Here is a 25,170-nt window from a genome sequence, read left to right as displayed (position 1 = left end):
TTGTGATTCTTTCATTTCATGCCATCAGTAATCCATTTGCAAAAACCAGACCAGCACATATTTTAACTAAACAAATTAAGGGGTGTGATATCTACACATTTCATTTTACTTCTCACACATCTTTTTAATTTTTGGTTGTCGAATCAGATGAATTGAAGAAGATCAACGGATAGAAATTATCAAATGGTATATGAGAAATAAAATGAAGTGTGTGCATAGCACATTCCCAAATTAAAACATTAGAAACCTAGCTTCTTGGCATGCTGTCACGGTGCATCAAGATTGGACATGTGATTAGACTCCAAGCTTTTGGGCCTACTGAAAATCTTATGGGCTGCCTGTATGGCTATCGTGGGCTAGGTATCCTTTGGTCCATTCGCATATGGTCATCTAGAAAAGGTTAAGTTACCCAAAAAGAAAGAAAGGGAAAGCTCTTTTAATTGGAAGAGAAAGCTCCCTTTGTGGAGGTTTTGTACGGGGTGACAAAATTATCGAAAAAAATAAAACTAGGAAACATAAAGCTCCCCAAAACGAAAGGGAAAGCTCTTTCAATTGGGCCACAAGAAACCGATATATAAGAACAGATAGGATTAAAGACAAGCAAAAACGAGCTGCAGATATCAAGCAGTAAACTCATAAAAAGCTTTGAAGTGTCGGATTCACTGAAGACCAGAAGGGTTGTCAGCTGCTCTTGTTTCAATAAGCCAATCATCTGTTCTGTAGAGTCCCGAGCGAACTATCTAGTTTGAAAGGAATACCAAAAGTCGAAATGGCAAGGAAACTAGTGAAGCATTCACAAAAGAAACAATCTTTCTACACTATCCTACTCCGTGACTTCTCCCGGCATCTGGTACGTAACATCCTCAGACTTCTTTCTCCCTATAATTTAAAGATACATAAATCAAGAATCAAGAATCTCTCTTTTCTTTCTGCTTTCATGATTTCTGTGTGTTCGGTTCTTGTTTTCTTCCAAGACTATTCTTTGGCGCCCTTCAAGTTTAATCAATATGTTAGATTCTGAAAGATGCCCATGAATTCTAGCTAGTTGAAGGTTGATAATAACCTGTTCATGGTTCGTGTTTGAAACCACTTCTCACTAGCGGGTGCACATTAAGGAGGCAAATTTGCCACCATAGCACGTCTACCGGAAAAGCGAGGTTTCTGAGGGTCATACTGTTGGTATTCACAAGAGTTTGCTAACTCAATACCAAAATATGTGGGTGATAAGTTTACAAACTCTATCACACCTCTCACTTTCACTCTCAATAAAATTGGACAAAGAAATAGAGAAAGGAGGGAAGCAACAAGCTTTGACAAACAAGGCACTTGGACTTTGATATATGAAAAGAGAGTTTACAAAAAATCAATAGCTTACAAGCTGAAAATGAGAATGGGAAATGGGATTTGGATGATATGCTCTAAGGCTTAGCAAGATGGCCTATTTATACAAAACTGAAAAAATAAACAATCCAACAATACATATAATGAATGATGGTGTTCCACATCTTTACACCCTTTCAAACACATGCAGCAACTTTGATAGTTGGCATACACATGCATTGCATCATGGCAGGTTGTAATAACCACCTTTCGGCTTGCACACAGCAGCTCACATCTCTGCTGTCTTTCAATCTCCTTTCGGCTAGCACATGGAGGAAGCAATGATCTTTGTAGTTGCTGAAAAACACCCTGGAAAGAAACTGACAGCTTGTTTTAACCATTAACAACCTGTTTTTATTTGATTTTCCAACACACCTCCTCAAATTAAAACGCCTTTATCCCTAGCATTTCACGTAGCAACTTGAATGGCTCAACTGGCAGTGGCTTAGTGAAGATGTCTGCCACTTGTTCCTTCGTGTGACAATAGACAAGCTCAATTGTCTTTTGCTTCACATGATCCCTCAAAAAATGGAACCTGGTAACGATGTGCTTACTCCTTCCATGTTGGACTGGATTCCTAGCAAGCTTGATAGCTGAGATGTTATCCACATGAATCACAGTCGATTCCACTTGTGGATGACACACTGACTTCAACAGATTTCTTAACCAAATTGCCTCACACACGATTGAGGCTACATCAACGTACTCGGCTTCACACGATGACAAAGCAACAATTGATTGCTTCTTTGAAGTCCATGAGAAAGCTGTTGATCCTAGAAAAAACACATAGCCAGTTGTGTTTTTCCTTTCATCTTGGTCACCTCCCCAATCACTATCTGAATAACCAAATAATTTTGCATCTTCACCAAAATTATAAAATAGACCATAGTTTAGAGTACCTCTTATGTACCTCAAAATTCTCTTGGCGGCCAGCCAATGAGACTCCCTTGGTGTTTCCATGTATCGACTCACGAGTCCAACACCATAAACTATATCAGGTCTTGTGATTGTAAGGTACCTTAGGCTTCCAACCAAGCTTTTGTACACGGTTGAGTTTACAAACTCACCTTCTCCTTCCTTGGACCGCTTCAATCCAGTTGCAACTGGAGTGTTGACAATATTGCACTTGTCCATATTGAATTTCTCCAATATATCTCTCATGTACTTTTGTTAAGAGATGTAGATACCGTCACTTTCTTGCTTCACCTCTATGCCAAGAAAGTATGACATTAATCCATTGTCAGTCATCTCGAATTCACTGAACATGGATTGCTTGAACTCATAGAACATTGCTTCATTGTTTCCTATAAACAACAAGTCATCTACATAGAGACAAATAATTAAGAACTCCCCTTTTTCACCGTTCTTCATGTAAACTGAATGCTCGTATGGACATTTCTGAAATCCATTTTGGTGAAGGTAGTTGTCAATCCTTGAGTTCCAAGCTCGTGGTGCTTGCTTGAGGCCATACAAAGCTTTCTTCAAACGATACACCTTATCTTCTTTTCCTTGTACTTGGAAGCCTTCTGGTTGTTCCACGTACACTTCTTCCTCAAGAACTCCATTAAGGAAGGCTGACTTGACATCTAATTGATAAATTTTCCATTTATGCTGAGCGGCAAGAGAGATTAGTAATCTTACCGTGTCAAGTCTTGCAACTGGAGCATAGACTTCATCATAGTCCACTCCATACTTCTGTTTGTAGCCCTTTGCTACAAGCCTTGATTTGTATCAATCCACACTTCCATCTGCAATGCGTTTGATCTTGTAAACCCACTTGACACCAATAGCCTTCTGATTTGGTGGGAGCTTTGTTAACTCCCAAGTGTCATTCTTCTCGATGGCATGGATCTCTTCTTCTATGGCTTTCTTCCAACAATCTTCTTCCACAGTTTCATTGAATGAGAGAGGCTCATGATCTGCATAGAAGCAGAAAAAATTGGTTTCTTCTTCTTCTTGTCCATAAATCTCTGTGAGACTCCTTAACCTTACTGGAGTTGAGGAGCTGCTTTCCTCACTAGATGTAGGACCACTCCTTGCAATTCTGTGCACTGGAGTTGTTGTGATTGTTTGAGCAGGCTGTTGCTCAATACGTGGTACAACTTCTGGTTCTTCAAAATCAGTGGAGACGATCTTCTCTTTACTGACTTCTTTGTTGTTCCACTTCCATGTCTCTTCCTCACTGAAGATGACATCTCTACTAACCACTAGTTTGCCAGTTAGTGGGTTGTAGAGCTTGTATGCCTTGGACTCTTCACTATAGCCCACAAACACACACTTCTCACCTCTATCATCAAGTTTCCTCATCTTGGCTTCTGGAACTTGAGCATATGCAACACACCCAAAAATTCTTAGGTGTGTAACATTCGGCTTGTATCCACTCCAAGCCTCTTGTGGTGTCATCCTCTTGACACTCTTTGTTGGACATCGATTCAACAAATAAATCGAACAAGCTACAGCTTCTGCCCATAACTCTTTTGGCAAATTCTTCTCCTTAAGCATGGACCTTGTCATGTCAAGGATGGTTCGATTCTTTCTTTCGGCTATCCCATTTTGCTGTGGGGTATAGGCAGCAGTAAGTTGATGCCTAATTCCTTGCTCCTTGCAGTATGCTTGGAAAGCATTGGAGGTGTACTCCCCACCTCTATCTGATCTAACAGCCACAAGCTTGTGGTTACTTTCAGCCTCTGTGAGTGCCTTGAACTCCTTGAAAATTTTTAGGGCAGCTGACTTCTCCTTGAGAAAATAGACCCAAGTCTTTCTACAGAAATCATCAATGAAGGTAATAAAATACCTATTACCTCCATAAGACATGGGATCCAATGGACCACATATATCTGTGTGCACCAACTGCAGTGGTGCCTTTGCTCTCCATGTATCACCAACAGGGAACGATAGTCGTGCTTGCTTGCCAAGCACACAACCTTCACATACTTGGCGTGTGGCTTCAATTTGGGGTAGACCACGAACCATTCCTCCACTTGACAGCAACTTTAGGCCATTGAAATGAAGATGGCCAAATCGAAGATGCCATTTCCATGACTCATCTTCCATTACACCGATGTTGCAGCTTCCAATGTTTGTGTTCAAATTCAACGAAAACATCTGGTTCTTTGACATTCGAACACGTGCAATAAGCTTTCTCCTTGCATTCCTGATAGTGAGAAACATGTTCTCCATATGTATAATGTACCCTTTCTGGAGCAGTTGACCAATGCTCAGAATGTTGCTCTTCATACCTGGTATGTAGTAGGTATCGGAGATGTATTCTTCTCTACCATCCTTCTGGATGATCTTGATCTTCCCTTTGCCTTCAACTGGAAACTTTGAGGAGTCACCAAGACTTACAGATCCATAGGCCCCATCTTTGAGTTCGGCAAAAAAATCCTTCTTTCCACACATGTGATTGCTTGCACCAGAGTCCAAATACCAAACATCTTGTTGGCTACTGGAATCATGGTGTGCTAGCAAGACTGTAAGTTCTTCATCAGTATTTCCACTTGATTCTGCCATGTTGACATGCTCACCATTTTTATGTGAACATTCATTGGCATAATGTCCATATTGCTTACAGTTGTGACACTGGATATGCGCCTTTCCTCGAGTAGATCTCCACTCCTGAGACTGACCTTGATTTTGTGCATAGCCTCGACCTCTTCCTCGGGCTCGTCCTCGGCTACGGTTGGATGAACTCCCACGACGTGAGTTCCACTGCCCACGACCTCCATTTGGTTTGTCAATATTCAACTTTGACTCCAAAGCTTGCTCTAGCGTTGTGGGGCTTGCATTCTTCTGAATGCGTTGCTCGTGAACTATGAGGGATCCTAGCAATTCCTCTGTGCTCATTGTCTCCAAATCCTTCGATTCCTCAATGGCAGTCACCACATGCTCAAAGTTGGATGTGAGTGACCGAAGGATTTTCTCCACAACTCGTACTTCATCGAGTTTCTTGCCATTTCTCCTCATCTGATTTACTATCGCAATGAGCCTTGTGTGATAGTCGGAGATGCTCTCTCTTTCATTCATGTGAGCAGTTTCAAAATCTGCTCGAAGTGACTGTAATCTCACTTTCTTGACCCGATCTACTCCTTTGTAGATTGTACTGAGTGTGTCCCATACTTGCTTGCTCGTTATTGCTTCTGCAACCTTCTCGAACGTTGAATCTTCTAATCCTTGATAAAGAAGATACAACGCCTTCTGGTCCTTCTTTTGTAAATCCTTGAGAGTGTTCCTTTGATCTGCAGTATATGTGGCTTCTTGCTTGGTAGTGGGTACAACATACCCATTACTGACAACTTCCCATAGCTCTTGTGATCCAAACAATGCTTTGAATTGGATGCACCATCTTTCATAATTTTCTTTCTTCAATGTGGGAACTTGGAGTTGCACTAAGTTGGACGCCATAATTGCTGCACCTGCCAGAATGGTATTCTGGCTCTGATACCAATTGTTGGTTTTGAGGAGTTTACTAACTCAATACCAAAATATGTGGGTGATAAGTTTACAAACTCTATCACACCTCTCACTTTCACTCTCAATAAAATTGGACAAAGAAATAGAGAAAGGAGGGAAGCAACAAGCTTTGACAAACAAGGCACTTGGACTTTGATATATGGAAAGAGAGTTTACAAAAAATCAATAGCTTACAAGCTGAAAATGAGAATGGGAAATGGGATTTGGATGATATGCTCTAAGGCTTAGCAAGATGGCCTATTTATACAAAACTGAAAAAATAAACAATCCAACAATACATATAATGAATGATGGTGTTCCACATCTTTACACCCTTTCAAACACATGCAGCAACTTTGATAGTTGGCATACACATGCATTGCATCATGGCAGGTTGTAATAACCACCTTTCGGCTTGCACACAGCAGCTCACATCTCTGCTGTCTTTCAATCTCCTTTCGGCTAGCACATGGAGGAAGCAATGATCTTTGTAGTTGCTGAAAAACACCCTGGAAAGAAACCGACAGCTTGTTTTAACCATTAACAACCTATTTTTATTTGATTTTCCAACACATACCACCAATAGATATGTGCTTCTCAAGCACTGTGTTTTTTATGTGATTGTATTGTTCGCTTACTTTCATGTTAAACCCTTTTTTTAGATCCGCATATTTAATAGCACATCATATGTCATTTACGTTAATGTATAGTAGGTTTTATCCTGTATATAAATTAATTAATTGGTATATTGGAAGTTGGCATGACATCTCCATTAAGATTAGGTAATGTATTTGTAGACTTGTAGTCGTCAGATTGGAGTTTCCATGTTAATAGTTCTGTTTTGAGAAGTACATATTCTTTGGTTTTACAAAATCAATTACATTTTGCAGCGTATACCACCTAAGTTCGTCAAGAACTTCAATGGACGGTCACTTTGCAAATGTGTTATTCGGGGCCCCAATGGATTACGGAGGACTGTGGAATTGGAAGGGAGAAAGAATGGCTTATTCTTCGATGATGGTTGGCAATATTTTGTGAGGGATCATCATTTAGAAAAAGGGGATTTTTTGGTTTTCAAATATGATGGCAAATCAAAGTTTGAAGTTGCAATCTATGATACAACTGCTTGTGAGAAGGATGTAGAGATAGCTGACAGCTGGAGGATTGGCAGTTCTATTCCTTTGTTTAACATCGGACAGGCTCGAGTAAAAGAAGAAATTAATGAACTTCAAACTGACAACTACAACGAAAATTGTGAAAACAAAGTGTTCAATTCTGGAAGAAGGAAGTGTACGTTATTCGCTATATATTTTCTCTAGCAGCTTTGTTTATTCTTTTCTTGAACTGTTTATCAATTGGTAATGTGCAGGCAATCATGTTATATCGGGGAAGAGACCTGTACACGATGACAGAGAAGCAACATCAACTGAATCCGTCGCGTTCAATTCAAAGAACTTGTGTTTTAAAGCAATCTTTAACAATCCAAGGCAATACCGCGCGGTGAGTACGTTAATTATCATCCAATTCTGAAGCCAACTATACATATTTTTGAAAACTTCCCCTCTTATGATTACAAATGGTAAAAGAGATCTTTAGAATATTGTAGAATTATCAGCGAGGTGGGCCATACGACTCACTAGGTCTCGGTATTAGTTGGAGTAAGATTAGGATATTTAAACATGCCCATTCACATGAGACCCAACAGTGGGTCACACGTGGAAGATCCACACATCGACAACCACGTGGAGCCAATGAGACTTACCCTACACGTGGGGCCAAGGGATCCACCATCATTGCGCGGGGCCAAGAGGACTGGAGTAAGGTTAGGATATTTAAACTCTTATTTTCTCATTGATAAGATCAATGTGAGACATTTCAACATGCCCCCTTACGTGAGACCCAATAGTGGGTCACACGTGGGAGATCCACACATCGACAACCACTTGGAGCCAAGGGGACTTTCCCTACACGTGGGGTCAAGGGATCCACCATCATTGCGCGGGGCCAAGAAGACCCACCCATTACGTGGCAGTATAGTACAGGCTCGCTCCCTAACTCTGATGCCATATAGAATTATTAGAGAGACGAGGCCTAGGCGTCGGTATTAGTTAGAATAAGGTTAGGATATTTAAACTCTTATTTTCTTATTGATACGGTCGATGTGGGACATTTCAACATGCCCCCACATGGGAGACCCAATAGTGGGTCACACGTGGGAGATCCACACATCGACAACCACGTGGAGCCAAGGGGACTCACCCTACACGCAGGGCCAAGGGACCCACCATCATCACGTGGGGCCAAAGGGACCCACCCATCACGTGGCAGTATAGTATGGGCATGCTCCTTGGCTCTGATACCATGTAGAATTATCAGAGAGACGAGCCATATAGCTCACTTCCAACAACACCGATATTGTCTTCAACTTGGAAATTACCACTTGCACAATTCGTCAAGTTTGAGGTTTTATCACAAAAGGTGTTGGTACTAGTTGGAGTGAGGTTAGAATATTTAAACTCTTATTTTCTCATTAATACGGTCGATGTGGAACATTTCAACAAATACCACAAGCACTGCACTCTATATGGAGTTTTATCTCCCTTGATGTTGTTGATGTTCCAAATTGTAGACAATTCGGAAGAAACTAGCCATAGCTGAAGATCTTTTAAATAAGAAGAGTGTAATGATTCATGACCCAACTGGGAGATCATGGCTTGTTAAACTTAACGTTCGCGGCAAGGTATCTCAGCGCCGTGTGGATATGGCAACAGGTTTGGGAGAATGTTGTAAAGCCAACCAGATATTACCTGGGGACGAAGTCGTTTTTGAGTTTGTCAAGCAAGGTCTTTTGCAAATTCATACCCACAGAATGGGAGCATTAGGAGGCAAATCTGTGCTACTCGAAGAAGCTTAACTCCAAGTTTGATGACCTTGTCAATACTAATACTTTGAGAAAATGTTTTAACTACAACATTCACATATCTATTTTCACTGTCCCACGAGACATTTTTGTATACTCATTTGTGTAATTCACTTTGTTGATTGGCGCAACAAATGCCTTTGGAGATGCTTGTTTCAAACTAAAGACAAATAGGAAAAAAAAATTGGTGAGTTTTCAGTTTTTCTGTTTTCTAGTCTGACGCAAAATCTCAAATTTTGAGTGTGACAATTTTGTTAGTGTATTGGAGATGTTAGAGACAAACTTAAATCTTGTTTTCTTGATGGAATGTAAATATTCAAATTTTAGACCTCTATTCTCATATTTGGGTCTTAAAAAGGTGGTGGATATATATTTTAATTTTCTTCTCCAATGCAAAGAACAATTTACATGATACAGATTTATTCTGATCTGATATTTTCTATTCAATAATTCATTGCCAAATTCAAAATTTATCCACTATTAATATATTATTGGATCTGAACACTACGTGACGGTATACCTTATCTATGTAAATTGCTCTCAATCTTAAAACTCATTTTAAATTTTAAGTTTTTGCGTTGGAGTAGAAAACATAACTCATACGTGAGTTTTAACAAATTGATTTATGCGCATATTTGACTTTCGATACTGTAAAAGTTAAAAGCGGGATCCTACTTTTAAAGATAAAAAGTGACCTAAATTTTACTCAATCCATCTTAAACAGTAACTACCTGAAACGCTACAATTAGAGTCAAATACAGACTTTATAACTTTTAGTGGTTAAAAAAAGAGAGTGAAAGACAGGAGAGACATGACTCCTGAGATGAAAAGCATTGACGAAAAGTTGGAAAAAGTGACAAGTAGCTGAAGGTCTTGTCTCTCATGATTTCAAGTAGGACTTTGATTCTCTGCCACTTAAATTAAGAACCAGAAGAAAGTAGTTTTGGTTTGTTGAACACTTACTCGATTAAGCGGCAAGGTGGAACTCTCTCGAATCCTTGCCGAGTCGACACAGTTGGTTCAAATGGCAAGGAATCCAAAGAAACCGTCTTTTTTCAAGATCCTCGCCGGTGACTTCTCTCAGGGTCTGGTAAAAGATCCATCCTCCCTTTTTACTTTTCGAGATGTGAATTTTTGTGTTTGTATTTTTCTCACTTTTGGGGGTTCATTTGGGTAACATTTTAATTTTTTAATGTATTGATTAAATTTCTGTTGAAAATTGATATCCCAGTTCATGGTTCATGTGTGGGTTTAGGGTTTTTGTTGTCTGTATATTTTTCATATTTGTTTTAATCAAATATTGTTCATCCCTAAGTTTTGTTTTAATCCTTATTACTCTGAATGTTAGCAACAATGGTTATCATTCAATAACAGTAGGTCCATCTTTACAGAACCAATTTATGTGAGGTTTACAAAGATTTGGTTAAAGGTGCAGGATTATTTTTGTATTAGTATTAATAAGGTATTTTCTTGTTTGATCTCTCATATTACAAAGAACATATAATAAGGTCTTTTAAGAAGTTATTCAATTTTGTAGCGTATACCACCTGCGTTTATTAGGAAGAACTTCAATGGACGATCACTTTGCAAATGTGATCTCAAAGGCCCTAGTGGAATACGGAGGACTGTGGAATTGGAAGAGAGGGAGAATGGCTTGTTCTTCCGCAATGGTTGGCTGGGTTTTGTGAAGGATCATCGTTTAGAAGCTGCTGATGTTTTGGTTTTTGATTATGATGGTGAAACTAAGTTTGATGTCAAAATCTATGATAGAAGTGCATGTGAAAAAGATGTCGGAGCAGCCGTGAGGAATACACAAAATCAAGCTAGAGTAAAAGATGAAATTGGTGATCTTGACACTGAAAACTATAACGAAGAGCGCAAAATCAGACCGACTGGCAGAAGTTAAAATCTGTTTTAGTTCTCTGCAACCAGCGAAGATTTGTATATGATCTCTAACATTTTTTGTATCTGATCTCTAACATTTTCTTCGCTCCTTCAATCGTGTTTTGGATTGTGTAGGCAATTACCTCATTTCTAGGAAGAGGCATTATCATTTGGAAGATACAGAAACTGGATCCATCCTGTTGAAATTAGAGAATCAATGTTTTCTAGCGTTTTCAAACAAGAAACATTTACTACGTTGCGTGGTGAGTACTTTTTCACCCACTTCCTAAGTCAGTTCATGTTTCTGACAAAAAAAATTTGCGATTGGAAAACATTGAAACCGATCATGAGATACAATAAAAAACTACTGATGTTATTTTCTTGTAGTGTCAGTTAACTGGAGAAAATTTTCCAAGAAGTCTTTCTTCAGCGTTCCACTTCATTTTAGGGGTGCACTATATTATAAGTTTTAGGAAGGATTATGAATCGTTTACGTGAAAACTCTTCTAGCGCGAATAATTTTTTTAATTTGTAATTTCGTGGTCAATTTTCAAGCAAATTTACCCATGATGGATTGCAGAGGATTCCGAAGCAACTAGCTGTAGATCATCGCCTTATGTCTAAGAATACTGTAACGCTTCAAGATCCAGCTGGGAGATCATGGGTTATTCAACTCAGAATCAGAGGGGTTACTTCATCTCATCAGTTGGACATGTCAACAGGTTGGGTGCATTGTGTGAAAGCGAACCGGATTTCGCCGGGAGACACCATGATTTTTGAGTTTGTGAAGCAAGGTTTGATGAAGGTTCATATTTTTAGAAAAGGAGCAGTGAGAGGCGATAAGTGTCGTCTGGTGCTTGCTGGCCCTAATGTTAAAGCCGAAAGCTAGTTGATCCCAGAGTTTAACATCACAAATTTACCATCTTTCTGTAAAAATGTTGTGACTGCAGTATAATTAGCTTATCTATTTTGGTTAAACGATGATCTTATTTCATTTAAGAGTAAACTTTATATAAGTTTCGTTTTGTAAGTCATTATTGGATTTAGTCCACTTTCTTTGTAAAGTCCGTTCATTGGATTATCCACATCGACTCATTTTGATTATATTTTTTTCACTATCTTCAATAAAAAGTTTTTATTTTTATAGAAGCAATATTGGGATATCCGATCTTAGGATCTTGAATGCAATAATAAACATTCTTAACCAAATAAGCTAATAGTTTCTTGCACTTATGTTTAGTGCCCATTAAATTTTACTAAATATTTTGTGGTAGCTTTTTTATTCAGGATAAGATGGGCTAGAAATGTGAATGCCAGGTGAATTGGTGGTGGAACCTTTTCTTTCCCAATTTGTCACAATTGAGTTTGTATCAACAGTTACGTCCTAATTAAAGGAGCATTCGTGAATACTTGGTCAATCCCAAAATAGAGGTTGATTTTTTTTTTTTCGTTGTTTATTCAAGCATATATGCAGGAGGTGGGAATTGGAGTCGAAGCCTAAGGTGTAAGAATGATCGCTCTTGACCAACTAAACTGCAAGCTTGTCGCATTAAAATTTAACTTAAGAATGAGTGAGCTAAAAAACTTAAGGAGTTTTAACGAAAAGTCCGCGGTACTGTTCACTTTAATGAAAAATCACATTTTTACACTAAAAAGTCAATCCTCGTACTATTCACTTTACCCTTTATTTTGTCTTTATCGTTAAAACTCAAAGTTTTCAAATCATTTTCATTAGTTTTCCTAAAACCTTATTGAGGAAAATAGTTGTTGATTTCAGCATAACCTAAAAATAATTGTACTTGGAAAATTATTGAACCATGTACAAGACTGAAATGTCTGAAGTACAATAAATATACTGATAGAGACAATAGCGGTATGAAGGGGTACTGTTTTGTAAAAGCTGAAGGATATACGTCTTGCCAAAGTGACCATAATAGTTTAACTCTGCCAACCAACTTCATTACATTCAGGTCATAACTTGGTAGCAGTCAATTGACAAAGAGAAACAACGTCGTGACTTGTACTCACAAAAGAGCCAAATCGTGCCACAACCTAATTTCATGTTTATTTACAAGAGAGTCATAACTTTGGTAGATGGCACATTAATATACAGTACATGAGATAACCAAGATGGTTCATTTTCTACCTAAGTGTAAAAACAAGGAAACAAGAGAACGCATTCATAGCGAGATGATTCACCGCTTTATCGTTTGCACGAGAAAAATATGAATGTATATTTTGCTGTTAATGTAAATTTTGAAATTAGAATTTGTTTAGGGGAAGGGATGCAAGAAACTCGCTCTTGCTCGTCAAGATAGGAGGAGGAGGATGATGACGTCTGTACCATTATTTTGCCCAGAACCAAACTAATAACCTGTTAGCTCGCCTAGTTTCTTAGCTCCCTATCCTTTTACCCTTCTGCAGAAAAGAAGTACGGAACGTAGAGCCCACCAAAAGATATCGAAGTCCGATTGAAGCTGCTAGTTACTTTTATAATTACTGTACTAGCTAGCTGCAATTTTTCTGATGAACTGCACTAATTACTTTAATTGTTAAGCAACTAGCCAACTACCCTTCTTCAGCGACTTTAATAGTTACTGTACTAGCTACCTGTATATGGTGAACTGTCAATTTAGTTCATGAATTATCATTTGAATGAAAATTAGGTCCTTAAAATATTTTTTTCAGAAAAATCAGTCATTAAATTATAATAATCTACCAATTACATCCTTAATATTGTATTTGAAGCTACTTATTCAATTTTCCGTATATTTAAGTCACGTTACTTGTATTGTATGTGATAGACGTTAGATGGTAGATTGATAATTTTACGTAAAGAAATAATGCATGGAGTTAACTTTAGAAGGTAAATTAGACCTTAGATTCACAACCTATATGAAATATTAAGGGCTTATAGGTGAGAAAAGAACAGAATTATACTTTAAAGTGTGTCAAGTGAATTTAGTTAACGAAAAATTGGATAAAATAGCTTTGAATATAATAGTAGAATAATACTAGCAATTTTTAATGAATTTAAAGACTTATTTTACCGAAAAAATAATTTAAGTACCTAATTTTTACTGAAATGATAGTTCAAGAAGTAAATCGGTACTTCATCCTTATATGTGACAAAGTAACAGTGATGCAACATATTATGAGTTACGCTTATTTTCTTTCCCATTAAATTGACCGTGGTCGAGATATTTTCTGTCATTACAACCCAAAATCGAGTCGAATACTGAGTTGAGTCTATGAGCTTTAGTGCAATTTTAGTATGTAAAGGTCTTTAATGAATAGTAATTGCATATTCTTAAACTATAGCCAAGGTAATTCGTATTAAAATATTAATATTTTTATATTTTATAAAATAATAAAAATAATTTTATTTGTAACTTTGGAAAGAATTTTTAACTGATCTTATCACACCATATGTTATTATTCAAAAATACAATATTTGGTGATAGATTTCGATAAGATTTTTATCAAATTCCGTTGCGCCACGTGCAGTTACTTGTTTAGAATCGTTGATGATAGATTTCTGATAAGATTTTTAATCAATCATATCGCGCCATGTGACATTGTCTGTTTAGAATCTTTGAGAATAAATTTTGATAAAATTTTTAACGAATCGTGTGCCACGTGACATTATCTACAACCTAATTCTTTCTTTTTTTTCTCCATATAACACACCATCTATCCTAAGAAAACACACACAAAAATCAAAATCTCTATCCTTTTTTTCATAGTTTATAAATGTTAAGTTCTTACACCATCTTCTTCAAGAATTTTGTGGGAAATTGATAAGCAAGAAAAAGAATTGTTTAAGCAAGGAAGAAAGAGAGCTAAGTCAACACAACGCTGTTGAACAAAAAAATATCTAGGAAGTCCGAAGTACAAAGTGTTGTTTCAGCTTTCAGGCATGTGGTGTAGTGAAGGCACAATTAATATCCCATCTATGTTTTATTCTGTAACTTTGTATATCTTATCATTAGCATTCTGTCAGATGTCCACTACTAGAATAATAGAATTATGTCCATAGGACACCAATGTTTGCACGCTATTTGCAAATGGTGACTATAGATAGAAAGATAGCACTCCTAACAATTTTTGGTCTTTTTAGTTGGATGCCACTGATATTAGTAGCCTTCAAATTTGAGACACCAACCATTAATGTATGCTTTATTCTTAAAAAGTAATTTCTTGTGCATTTGTAACTAACTGGGGCGTCAAAATTCTAGTAGTGGTTTAACAGCTTGAAAGTTTACCGATTCCTGCTTTTTATATATTGCAGGAAGTTCTGTTAGTCGGGGCCGTACTTATTTGCAGTATTGGGCGTTTTCACCATAGTCACTGTGTGGGCAGTCGTGGTGACTGAAGGTTGCATGCAGCTGCAGTACTATGCCTTTAAGCTTGCTTCTGCTGCAAGGTAAGGTAATACAAATATTTTCCATTTTGATGGGCTATGGCTATTTCTAGTGAGAGAAACTGTACAGTTGATACGTTTCTCTCTATACATGGTGTGGTTGGTTATAAAGATAGTTGTTTTTTATAGTAAATGTTAGATGTATAGCGTTTATTGTTTATTACTCATTTGAGTTATCTAGGTATCGATTAACAGCTTAGTTGAAGCCATTCACTCCATACACCCTTACCTTCTATATTATGACTCTTTAATTTTTGAATTCTCGGTTCAAAAATCCATAGTAAATATGATATTTATACATTTAGAGAGTGTTGCAAAGAGTAAAACGTATTAATCAACTTCATGCCATACGTGGGATTCACCCATCAATGTGGCCTCATTTGTAATCCAATGAACTTACATGCAGCTATAGTTCTCTACCAAACCAACTACTAGCCTAGTTGGTGTGAAAATTTAAGAAACATAAAATAACATGTGTGCGTTCTCAACTTAACCAACTACTAGCCTAGTTGGTGTGAAATTTTAATAACCATTAAATAACATGCACGCCTCAGTTGTAATCTAATGAACTTAAACATAATTATAATTCTCAGCTTAACAATTGTAAAAGAACGTGCGTTCCTCATTTGTAATCCAATAACTTAAACATAGTTATAGTTCTCCACCTAACCAACTAATAATTAACGTAGTTCTCAGCTCAGCCAACTACTGGCATAATAGGTGTAAACTTTTAACAAAGGGTACACAACAAACTAACTATAAAGCTGGAATACCAGAGGTCCATCCCTGTCTGCCTCAGATATATCCAGCATTAAAAAAAATTTTAAGTAAATTTTTTTTTCTTTTCTTTAAAAAAAAAAAGAAAAGAAAAGAATTATAAGTTAAAAAAAAAATTACCCAGAAGAAGTCCTCCTGCGCCAGTGTCAGCAATTGCAGGCCGAATGCAGAAGGAGAATATTTCATTAAGTACAGTTCCAAGTTGATAAACGACCTCGGTGGAAAGTACAAAGTTACCCATGCTTATATACCAACAGATACATAAACATTAGTTTAGTTTGTTTTATTAAAAAAAAGAAGAAAAAAACGAAAGATTAATTAGGGAGAAAAACTATTGCATTTGGTATACTCACAAATTGGCAGCTCATCCTGCCTTGAGAGGATTCGACCCCTGATCATATTTTCCTAGTGTTGTCTCAACACAGATCATCACGGGCACAACATTTTGTGGGTTCCATCCAAGGACCAGGAATCCAACTTGTTTCGGAGTTTCATGAACGTAAATCCTTTGGGAAACCCACTGCACTGTGATGGCCACCCCATCCAAAATAGCCAAATTCATTTGCTATAAGTAAAACCAAATTGGGTAATTAAACAGAATGGTACATAAAATAAATATTGAATAATTGAACCATTAGAGAGATTTGTTAAAAACTTATACCTAATGTCAATATGCCTGTATATGAGCCTTGTTTAGCTGGAAAAGCAGTTAGAAAGCCTTTTGGAAAGGCTGTTCAAGTTACTCAACCATTAGAGGTAATCTACTCTGATATTTGTGGACCAATGAGTGTGAAGGCCTGTCATGGCGCCTTTTATTTTCTGACTTTGATTGATGATTGCACACAATATGGTTATGTGTACTTGATCGCTCATCGCTATGAAGCTTTAGATTGTTTCAACTGCTTCGTAGCTGAAGTTGAGAATCAAAAAGGGAAGACCGTAAAAGCTCTTCTCACTAATCGTGAACACGAGTATTTGTCTGACCAAGTTAAGGTTTTTTGTGAAAGTAAGGGGATGCGTATACAACTTTATGTTCCTTACATGCCACAACAAAATGGTGTTGTTGAAAAGAGAAACAGAACTTTATTAGACATGGTCAGGTCTATAATGGCGCATGCATATCTCCCCATATCTTTCTGGGGTAATGCATTGTTGACTGCGATTTATATACTTAATCGTGTGCCTTCAAAGATGGTTCCCTCAACCTCATACGAACTTTGGAATGATGTAAAACTCAATCTAGGTAATTTGTATCCTTGGGGTTGTGCTAGATTTGTTCATAATCAATCACATAAGTTTGGAAAGTTGGGTCCTAGAGCGAATAAACATATCTTTATAAGATATTGTGAAAACTCGAAAGGTTATGTGATGTATGGTGAACATCTAGATGGAGGGAGAGCCTAGATTGATTCACGTGATGTGGACTTCATAGAGAATGACTTCCCAAAACTTGGCGATACTATCAAAAACCTTCATCTCCATGAGTTGGAGAAATGAATAACTCGTAACATACTTACTCTGTATGTTGATGACATCCTAATAGCGGGAAATGACAAAACCTTCATAGAAACCACGAAAACGTGGTTTCATCCCATTTTGAGATGACAGATATAGGTGAAGCATATTATGTGTTTGGAGTTAAGATCACGAGAGATCACTCAAGAAAACTTCTAAGTTTGTCTCAAGAGACTTACATTAAGAAGGTACTTAAATGATTTAAGATGGAGAACTCCAAACCTATAGACACTCATATGGAAAGATGCGCGATATTTTCCTTAGAACAACGTCCAAAGACTAAGAAAGAGAAAGAACAAATGGCAAACGTCCCTTATGCCTCTGCAGTAGGAAGTCTGATGTACGTAATGCTTTGTACTTGTCCAGACATTTGCCATGCCATGGGCATGGTAAGCCACTATCAAAGTAATCCTGGACAAGTTCATTGGCAAGCCGTTAAGAGGATTATGGGATACCTACAAGGAACAAAAGACTTGGCCCTATGTTACCAAGGAGTGGATATGAAGTTGAGAGGATATAGTGATGCAAACTGGGCAAGTGATAGAGATGAATGCAAGTTCACCTCAGGTTATGCTTTTGTCCTTGGAGGTGGAATTGTTTCTTAGTGTAGCAAGAAACAAACTTGTATTGCTCTGTCCACAATGGAGCCAAAATATGTTGCGCTTGGATTAGCTGTTCAAGAAGCTGTTTGGCTTAAGAGATTTCTAAGACATATGGAAGTTACGACTTATGCTCAAGAAGCTGTACTTTTCTACTGTGATAGTATTTCGACCTTAGCATACACTAAAGATCCTAAGTATCATGGCAAATCTAAGCACATAAATACACGATATCATTTCTTTAGGAACAAGGTTACCAAGGGTGAAGTAGTATTGAAACATATCTCGACCAGCAATATGCTTACTGATCCCATGACTAAACCCATAAGTAGAAACTAATTTCTGACTCATGTAAAGAGTTGAATAAAAAGGCATTGAAGTTTTTCATTTCATATTTATTTATTTATTTATTTTTGAAATGATTGTTTACACATCTTTACAAGTGTCATCAAGCTAGAATCGGTTTTTCACACGAACGATTCACCCTAACACTGAGATAGCTAGTAGGATGAGATATTTGTGTCCTCAACGCATTGGACTACGAAACCGGACACGTGTATGTTGAACGTACCAATACGCACAAGGTAAAAGTCGCCTTAGAAATGTCTAAGATGAGACTTAACAAAAGTCGAACATGAGATTTGTTTCATGTTGAAGCTTGTAAAGCCGGATATGAGTATCTAGGTGGGCGCCGAAAGGCGACTAGGCTAGAAGACTCAGGTTGTAGCGACTAAACTAAGATCCGTATGGTGTATGTCTAATGGACATGTGACACACTCGTTGAAATGAAGATACACCATAGCATACAAATCATACTATATGTGCTATAACCGACTGATAGTGGAAGTGATGAATTGATCCATGCTTCAATCACTGTGTGAACCACAAGGAATTTATACGATTCCACCGTTATGCCCTTTGAACTAAAGTCTATGTTAGAAAGATAAGGTTTAATGATCATTACTTTAGCACGTTTATCTAAGACGATCAAGTTAGCTACTGTCCCAAGAGGCATGTTTAGGCAAGCAGTTAAATCAAATTAGACTAACATGAGAGCTTAAGGAAGACAGTTCAAAGAAAACACCATGTGTGATTCATTAGCGCTGCGCGGCGTCTTTTGATATTTGTTATCAAACATAAGACATGGATACATGATATTTGTGAGACATGACATTGTTTTTTTATTTCATAACGAGGGATAAAGAATGTCAAGTCTAGTGTGTGACAAACAGTCTGGGGCATAAAGCGATAAACTTCCAAGTGATGCACTGTTGTTAGTTTAGTGATAGCTTAATGGCAATGCTCCTGGTTATGTACGTTCTTTCTCGCGAGGTCGTGCGTCCCATTGCCTGTATGAAGAGATACATTAGAATGGATGTGAACTAAGTGTGTTGATTGAGACTATGCCTCACCCTATGTGGGTGAGTGGGAGATGTAGGATTTATCTTATGAGATAAATAAATATCAGAGGATATTCCACCCACATGAGGATATTAACCTCCTAATTATCTATATGATAATTAGATGAAAATCAAGAGATATTCATATTAGAATATATTTGGGATTTTCATGGGCTTTTTAGTCTTTGTGCACTCTTTCCAACCACTATATAAGGAGGCTTTGGAGTAGAGATAAAACACAAGAAACACAAGCTTTTCCACAGTTCAAAGATTCTAGTTAGGTCTTTAGGGCTATCACTTTCGGCTCTAGGTCTTGGGAGGCGCAAACTAAGGGGCAACCCGACATATCATAGCCAACTCGACGACCTGTGAGGTTCTAGACGTGCACGGAGGGTCAAAGCAATTGTTCGTGGTTTGTAGGAGCGTGTTGAGATTTAAGCTTCCGCATAAAAGGTACATATGTTCTTCCAAATTTATTTATAGTCTTCCAACCGACTTAAATTAGGACTCTGATTCTCCGCCACTTAAGTTAAGAACCAGAAGAAAGTTTGTTGCCACTATCGAATCCTTGCCAAGTCGACACAGTTGTTTCAAATGGCACAAAAGCAAAAGAAATCATCATCTTCAATGCGAAGTATGAGAGTTATTCTCCTTCCTAACAAATTTTTCATTACTAACACATAAAGAAAAAATCAATTAAGTGCGTTTCAGGTTGAAAATATGTGTTCTATTTACCAAAAGTGGATACGTGTATCACATATCTGGACATGTACTAAAAAGAGGAAATTGTAGCAAGGCTCTATAGATTTTAATTCAATTGGAAAGATGGTCCTTAATTTTAACTCCATTGAAGCAATAATTCTCATAACATGACTCGTTTTGACAAAAGTTCTAATGGAATTGAAAAAAAAGAACCATAACCGCACGTTTTGATAAGTTAAGAGATCAATAGTTATATATATTAGTTGAGAAATTATATCTCCAATTAGATTAAAATTGAGGGACCAATCTTACCATATTCTCGCTAAAAATGTGTTAAATAGGTTTTTGAGTATATATAATTAAACCTAGGCTTGTTTTTGTTATATCCTTTGAAACTTTATTTTAATCTCACTTTATTCTTTGAAACTCAAATTGCACCAATTTGCCCTCCAAAGCTTTATTTTGTATTATTTTCTCACATTTTGTTAATTTTGTTAAAAAATCGGTTAAGTTAGGTTTTTATTTTTTATTTTTTTATTTTATTTTTTGTTGAAAGGGTTAAGACCCACTTACTTCAATTGTGATCGCACCTTTGGGTAAGAGGTGCGGCGTTGATATAGGGAAAGAAGGAAGAGTTGGGAATTTATGCATTTTTCTAGTTTAGAAATATCAAAAATAATTTATAGAGAATTAAAAAAAATAGGTTATTATGATTTCAAATAAGCCAACATGGCAACTACAACAGAAATAAGTGGGCCTCAGCCATGCATATCAGCGATTCGATGAACTTCTTAACAGAATTGACGGAATGTGAGTACGCCATACAAAAATTGAGTTTCATGAGGTAAAATATTGCAATTTGAGTTTCATAAGATAAAATGGAATTAAAATGAAGTTCTAAATTACACAAGAAAGAGGATAATGCAAGGAAGATTAAAATTTAAAACTAAATTTTACAAACTAAATGATATGATTGTTGATGATTGGATTGTTAAGTATAAATTAACGTGGTTATTTCCTATTGGTCACACATTATTTAGTTTGCAAGTTTAATTTAAAATTTTAGTCTCTCTAGCATTAGCTCAAGAAAAAATAAGGGTGAAAGTTTTGGAAAAAAATAAATATGTCAATCATAATAATTTGATATCGAATGTATCATTTATTAGCGTAAAAGCTTATTAATGAACAATATTATTAGACTATATTGTAGTGTTATGCAAAACCATGCCTAAAAAATTTCTATCTCTAGAATTTTCTCTGTGACTTCCCTTCTTCAATCTTTCCTGTTTTTCTTCCCTTTCTCTTACTTGTTTTCAGCTTTCCTCCTCAATTTATAAGCTTGCCTCAATCTTCTTGAGTTTGTCTCAGATCTGGGCTTTTATGCTCCTTTCTTCCTCCGTTGCTTCTCTTTGTTATTAGTTCTTCATCACTGACCTTCACGACTCGATCTATTGCGTGTCTCCCATCGGCCGCACACTTTAGTGTTAGATGGTCGTTAAAGTGTTGCTTTTAGTACTATTTGGTAAGATTATGGGAACGATTTTGCGCGGGTGACTTGCTCACCCCCATTTTCCGTTCATCTAGCTTGTTCGTGAGTTCTGCCTGTTGGCAGTGGTGGCGGATCGACGATGGCGGCTCTGCTGCTGTGGTGCAGTCAGCTGTTTTCCAGATCTAAAGTTTTTGTTATTCTGAGCTTGCTCTTTTTGGATTTTTATATTGTATTTCCGTTTCGACTATTCTTGGATTGGGACTGCCTTTAAATTTTCTAGATCATGTAATAGTTTTTATATTTAATGAAAGTTTTTAGTTTGACCAAAAAAAAAAAGTTATGCGTGTCACATGTGAAAAGAGTTTAAGGGCTGGTTTGGTATTGCTGTGCTTTGAAAAAAAGTTAATTCTGTTGTGCTGTGAGAATAAGCGGCTGTGAAATAAAGCAGCAGAGTGTTTGGTAAACTTTTTTGTAAAAGTGTTTTTGAAAAAAAAAACAGTATTATAGTGTTTGGTAAACTTTTATGTAAAACAGATGTGAAAAAAAACCAATTTTTCAAAGCTGGGTTTTGCAGCTTCTTGTTTTTGGCTTTTTTTCACCCAAAACTGTGAAAAAAAAAGCTGAAGCTGAATGTTTACCAAATACAAAAACAGCTCCCAGCTTTTTTTTATACCAGCTTTTTTCAGAATCACCTCAATACCAAACCAGGACTAAGATAGAAGAGCGGCAATGCAAAATGAGCTGACGAAAAGTACAAAAAGCAATAAATTGCTCCAGGGTCTCGTCTCCTCATGACATGACCTATATACCATAGCGAACCAGAAAAAGTTATTTGGTGAACTCTTCTTTTGTTTTGTTCTTTTATTTTTTATTTTACCGAAGTTCTCGTGAACTCTTTCTAAGAACCGGGCGCAGCAGCTAGAGCAGGTACACTCTTGAATCTTTGACGACCAGTTGGTTGAAATGGCTAGAAAGCCAAAGAAACCATCTTTTATCAAGATCCTCGCCGGTGACACCTCTCAGAGTCTGGTAACATCCACATCCTCCTCTTCCTTAACTTCCTTTATACTCTTCAAATGGCTAGAAGGCCATAGAAACCATGTTTCATCGATATATTCTCCATCAGGATTATGGTTCATGTGTGAGTCCGCTTATTTTATAGCAGAATTCTTAGGTTTTGATGTTCTTCTTATAGTTTTGAAATTTGCTTTGATCAATTTATTCTGAATGTTTGCAAAACCGAATAGAGTCATATAGCCGACTCTACTTAATGGATAAAGTTTTTCTGTTGTTTGCCTATCCTACTTAGTGAGATAAGAATTTGTTGTTGTTTGCAACACCGGAGCACTATTCCTTTTGTATTAGTATTAATCACCATTTTATACAATTTAAATTCTGGTTACTGCGAATTTTTTCTTGCTTGATCTCGCATAGTCTAACTAGCTATTGACATTTCTTGCTTGGTTTTATGGCTTTTAGAATCTATATGACATGGACTTTTGGATTTTAAAGAAATTACTAAAATTTTGTAGCGTGTACCGCCTGCGTTTATTACGAAGAACTTCAATGGACGATCACTTTGCAAATGTGATCTTAAAGGCCCGACTGGAATTCGGAGGACTGTGGAATTGGAAGAGAGGGAGAATGGCTTGTTCTTCCATGATGGTTGGCAGGGTTTTGTGAAGGACCATCTTTTAGAAGCTGGGGATTTTTTGGTTTTTAGTTATGACGGCGTATCGAAGTTTAATGTCAAAATCTATGATAGAAGTGCATGCGAGAAAGATGTCGAAGTAGCCAAGATGAATGAAGGAAATCAAGCTAGAAGAAAAGTTGAAGTTGTCGACATTGACACTGAAAACGTAAAAGCTGAAGTTGTTGACATTGACACTGTAAACTACAACCAAGATCGTGAAAAGCAAATGATATTTTCTAGCCGGAGTTGTAAGTTTTACACTATTTTACTTCTCTGCATCTAGGAAAGATTTGTATTAGTGATCTCTAACATTATTTTTTGTCACTCCTTTCGTCCAAAATTGTGTCTCAAATTTGGATTGTATAGGCGATCATCTCAAATCTCGAAAGAGACCAGTAAGTAATTATGTTGAAGATACATCAACAGCATCCATCCTGTTGGAAACAGAGAATCCATGTTTTCTGCACTTCTTAAACCATCGGAATCGTCTATATAATGTGGTGAGTACCTCGACACCTATTTCCGAAGTCAATTTATGTTTCTGAAAATTTTCCGCGATTGTGATTGGAAAACAGTGATAGAGATCCTTGGAATACCTTTCAGTGACTCAGATTTATGCACTCTTGAGTAAGCATTTGCCTTAAATATTATCCATGAAGATGAAATATATTAGTTAAGCTGCATTGTGGAAGTTTATTGGAAAATCAGATTCAAAAATATTTCCTCAAAATTCAACTTCTCAGGGGTGCACTATATTATTAGTTTGAGGCGTGAGAACTAAGATTATGAATCGTTTACATGAAAAATCCTCTAGCACGAATATGTTTTTAGTTTTTAGTTTCGTGGTCAAGTTTCAAACAAATTTATCCATAGATGTTCCAAATTGCAGAGGATTCCAAAGCAACTAGCCTTCGATGAAGGCCTTATGGACAAGGATTCCGTAACACTTCAAGATCCAGATGGAAGGTCATGGTTTGTTCGACTCAGAACCCTTTACGCTGATCGTTTCGATTATTTGAATCTGTCAACAGGTTGGAGAGAATGCGGTAAAGCGAACCAAATTTCACTTGGGGACACCATAGTTTTTGAGTTTGTGAAGCAAAGTGTGATCCAAGTTCATATTTTCAGAAAAGGGGAAGTGAGAGGTAATGTGTGTCGTCTGGTACTTGTTGCCCCTTATGGTAAAAAGAAAAGATAATTGACCCAAAATTCAACTTCAGAAATTACCTTGGTTTTTGTTTTTTAGAAGAAATGTCGTGACTGCAATGTAAGCTTAGGTATTTTGCACCTTTTTTGGCTAAATGGATGCTGTTGCTTAAATTAGTTCCCCAGTTACACTTCTGTGTCTCTTCAGTGCCTTCTATTCTGTTCATTGCCAGTGAAATATTTGGTCCGGGTAATGCCATCTCCAACCGAAGGGTCCAGAGGTCTGAAAATAGCCCGAAAATCATCTCCAACCGAGGGCTAGACCAGAGGGTTGTGGAATCTGAGAGGGCCTCAAGGAATCGGAGAGGGCTGGTCAGAAAATAGAGCATTCCTGTCGGTTATAATGGACAGGAATATATTTATATTAAAATTTAAATGTATTGCTATCGGTTATAACCGACAAGATTGCTTAAAAAATTTTTTGAATACAACGGCTAGTCAGCTAGCCGTTGTATTCATTTTTTTTTTTTTTGGGGTTTTTTGGGCCAATTTTTTTTTTTTTAAATTCTTAAAAATTCTATTTTTTTTTTCCTATAAATACCTAAACCATTCATTAAATTTTAATTCTAATTTTTTTTTATTTTTTGGGATAGTTATCGTTGTAGTTTTTAAATTTAAGTTGTTGGATTTGAATTTAAGTTGTAGTTTTTAAATTTAAATAATAAATTATGTTTGGCCCTATGGCCTTTTGATCCTCAGTTGGAGACGATTTTTCGTGACAAGGTTAAAA

General features: G+C 36.9%; 3 protein-coding genes across 4 annotated transcripts; all 3 read left to right on the top strand.

The window, feature by feature from the left end:
* The first annotated feature begins 769 nt into the window (after positions 1-769).
* LOC148693227 (B3 domain-containing protein REM5-like) lies at positions 770-8,746 on the top strand. The gene is made up of 4 exons (XM_088679122.1): positions 770-850; positions 6,723-7,122; positions 7,202-7,332; positions 8,462-8,746. The coding sequence occupies exons 1-4, from the start codon at positions 770-772 to the stop codon at positions 8,744-8,746; spliced, it is 897 nt and encodes a 298-aa protein (XP_088535248.1).
* Positions 8,747-9,581: 835 nt separating this feature from the next.
* On the top strand, positions 9,582-11,691 carry LOC137743467 (B3 domain-containing protein LOC_Os12g40080). The gene is made up of 4 exons (XM_068483361.2): positions 9,582-9,842; positions 10,290-10,653; positions 10,772-10,899; positions 11,217-11,691. The coding sequence occupies exons 1-4, from the start codon at positions 9,777-9,779 to the stop codon at positions 11,523-11,525; spliced, it is 867 nt and encodes a 288-aa protein (XP_068339462.2). The 5' UTR covers positions 9,582-9,776; the 3' UTR covers positions 11,526-11,691.
* Positions 11,692-22,354: 10,663 nt separating this feature from the next.
* LOC137741394 (putative B3 domain-containing protein Os03g0621600) lies at positions 22,355-24,569 on the top strand. 2 transcript variants are annotated; one of them, XM_088679232.1, is made up of 5 exons: positions 22,355-22,570; positions 23,074-23,482; positions 23,601-23,734; positions 24,124-24,379; positions 24,481-24,569. In XM_088679232.1, the coding sequence occupies exons 1-5, from the start codon at positions 22,505-22,507 to the stop codon at positions 24,492-24,494; spliced, it is 879 nt and encodes a 292-aa protein (XP_088535358.1). In that variant the 5' UTR covers positions 22,355-22,504; the 3' UTR covers positions 24,495-24,569. The 2 variants fall into 2 exon arrangements, with proteins under 2 accessions (XP_088535358.1, XP_068337216.1); XM_068481115.2 differs by having other exon boundaries at positions 24,124-24,569.
* The last annotated feature ends 601 nt before the right edge of the window (positions 24,570-25,170 follow it).

The sequence above is a fragment of the Pyrus communis genome, chromosome 11, assembly GCF_041283825.1.
Source record: "Pyrus communis isolate YQ-2024b chromosome 11, ASM4128382v1, whole genome shotgun sequence".
NCBI classification, from domain to species: domain Eukaryota; kingdom Viridiplantae; phylum Streptophyta; class Magnoliopsida; order Rosales; family Rosaceae; genus Pyrus; species Pyrus communis.
This window is presented reverse-complemented; position numbering and strand designations above follow the sequence as displayed.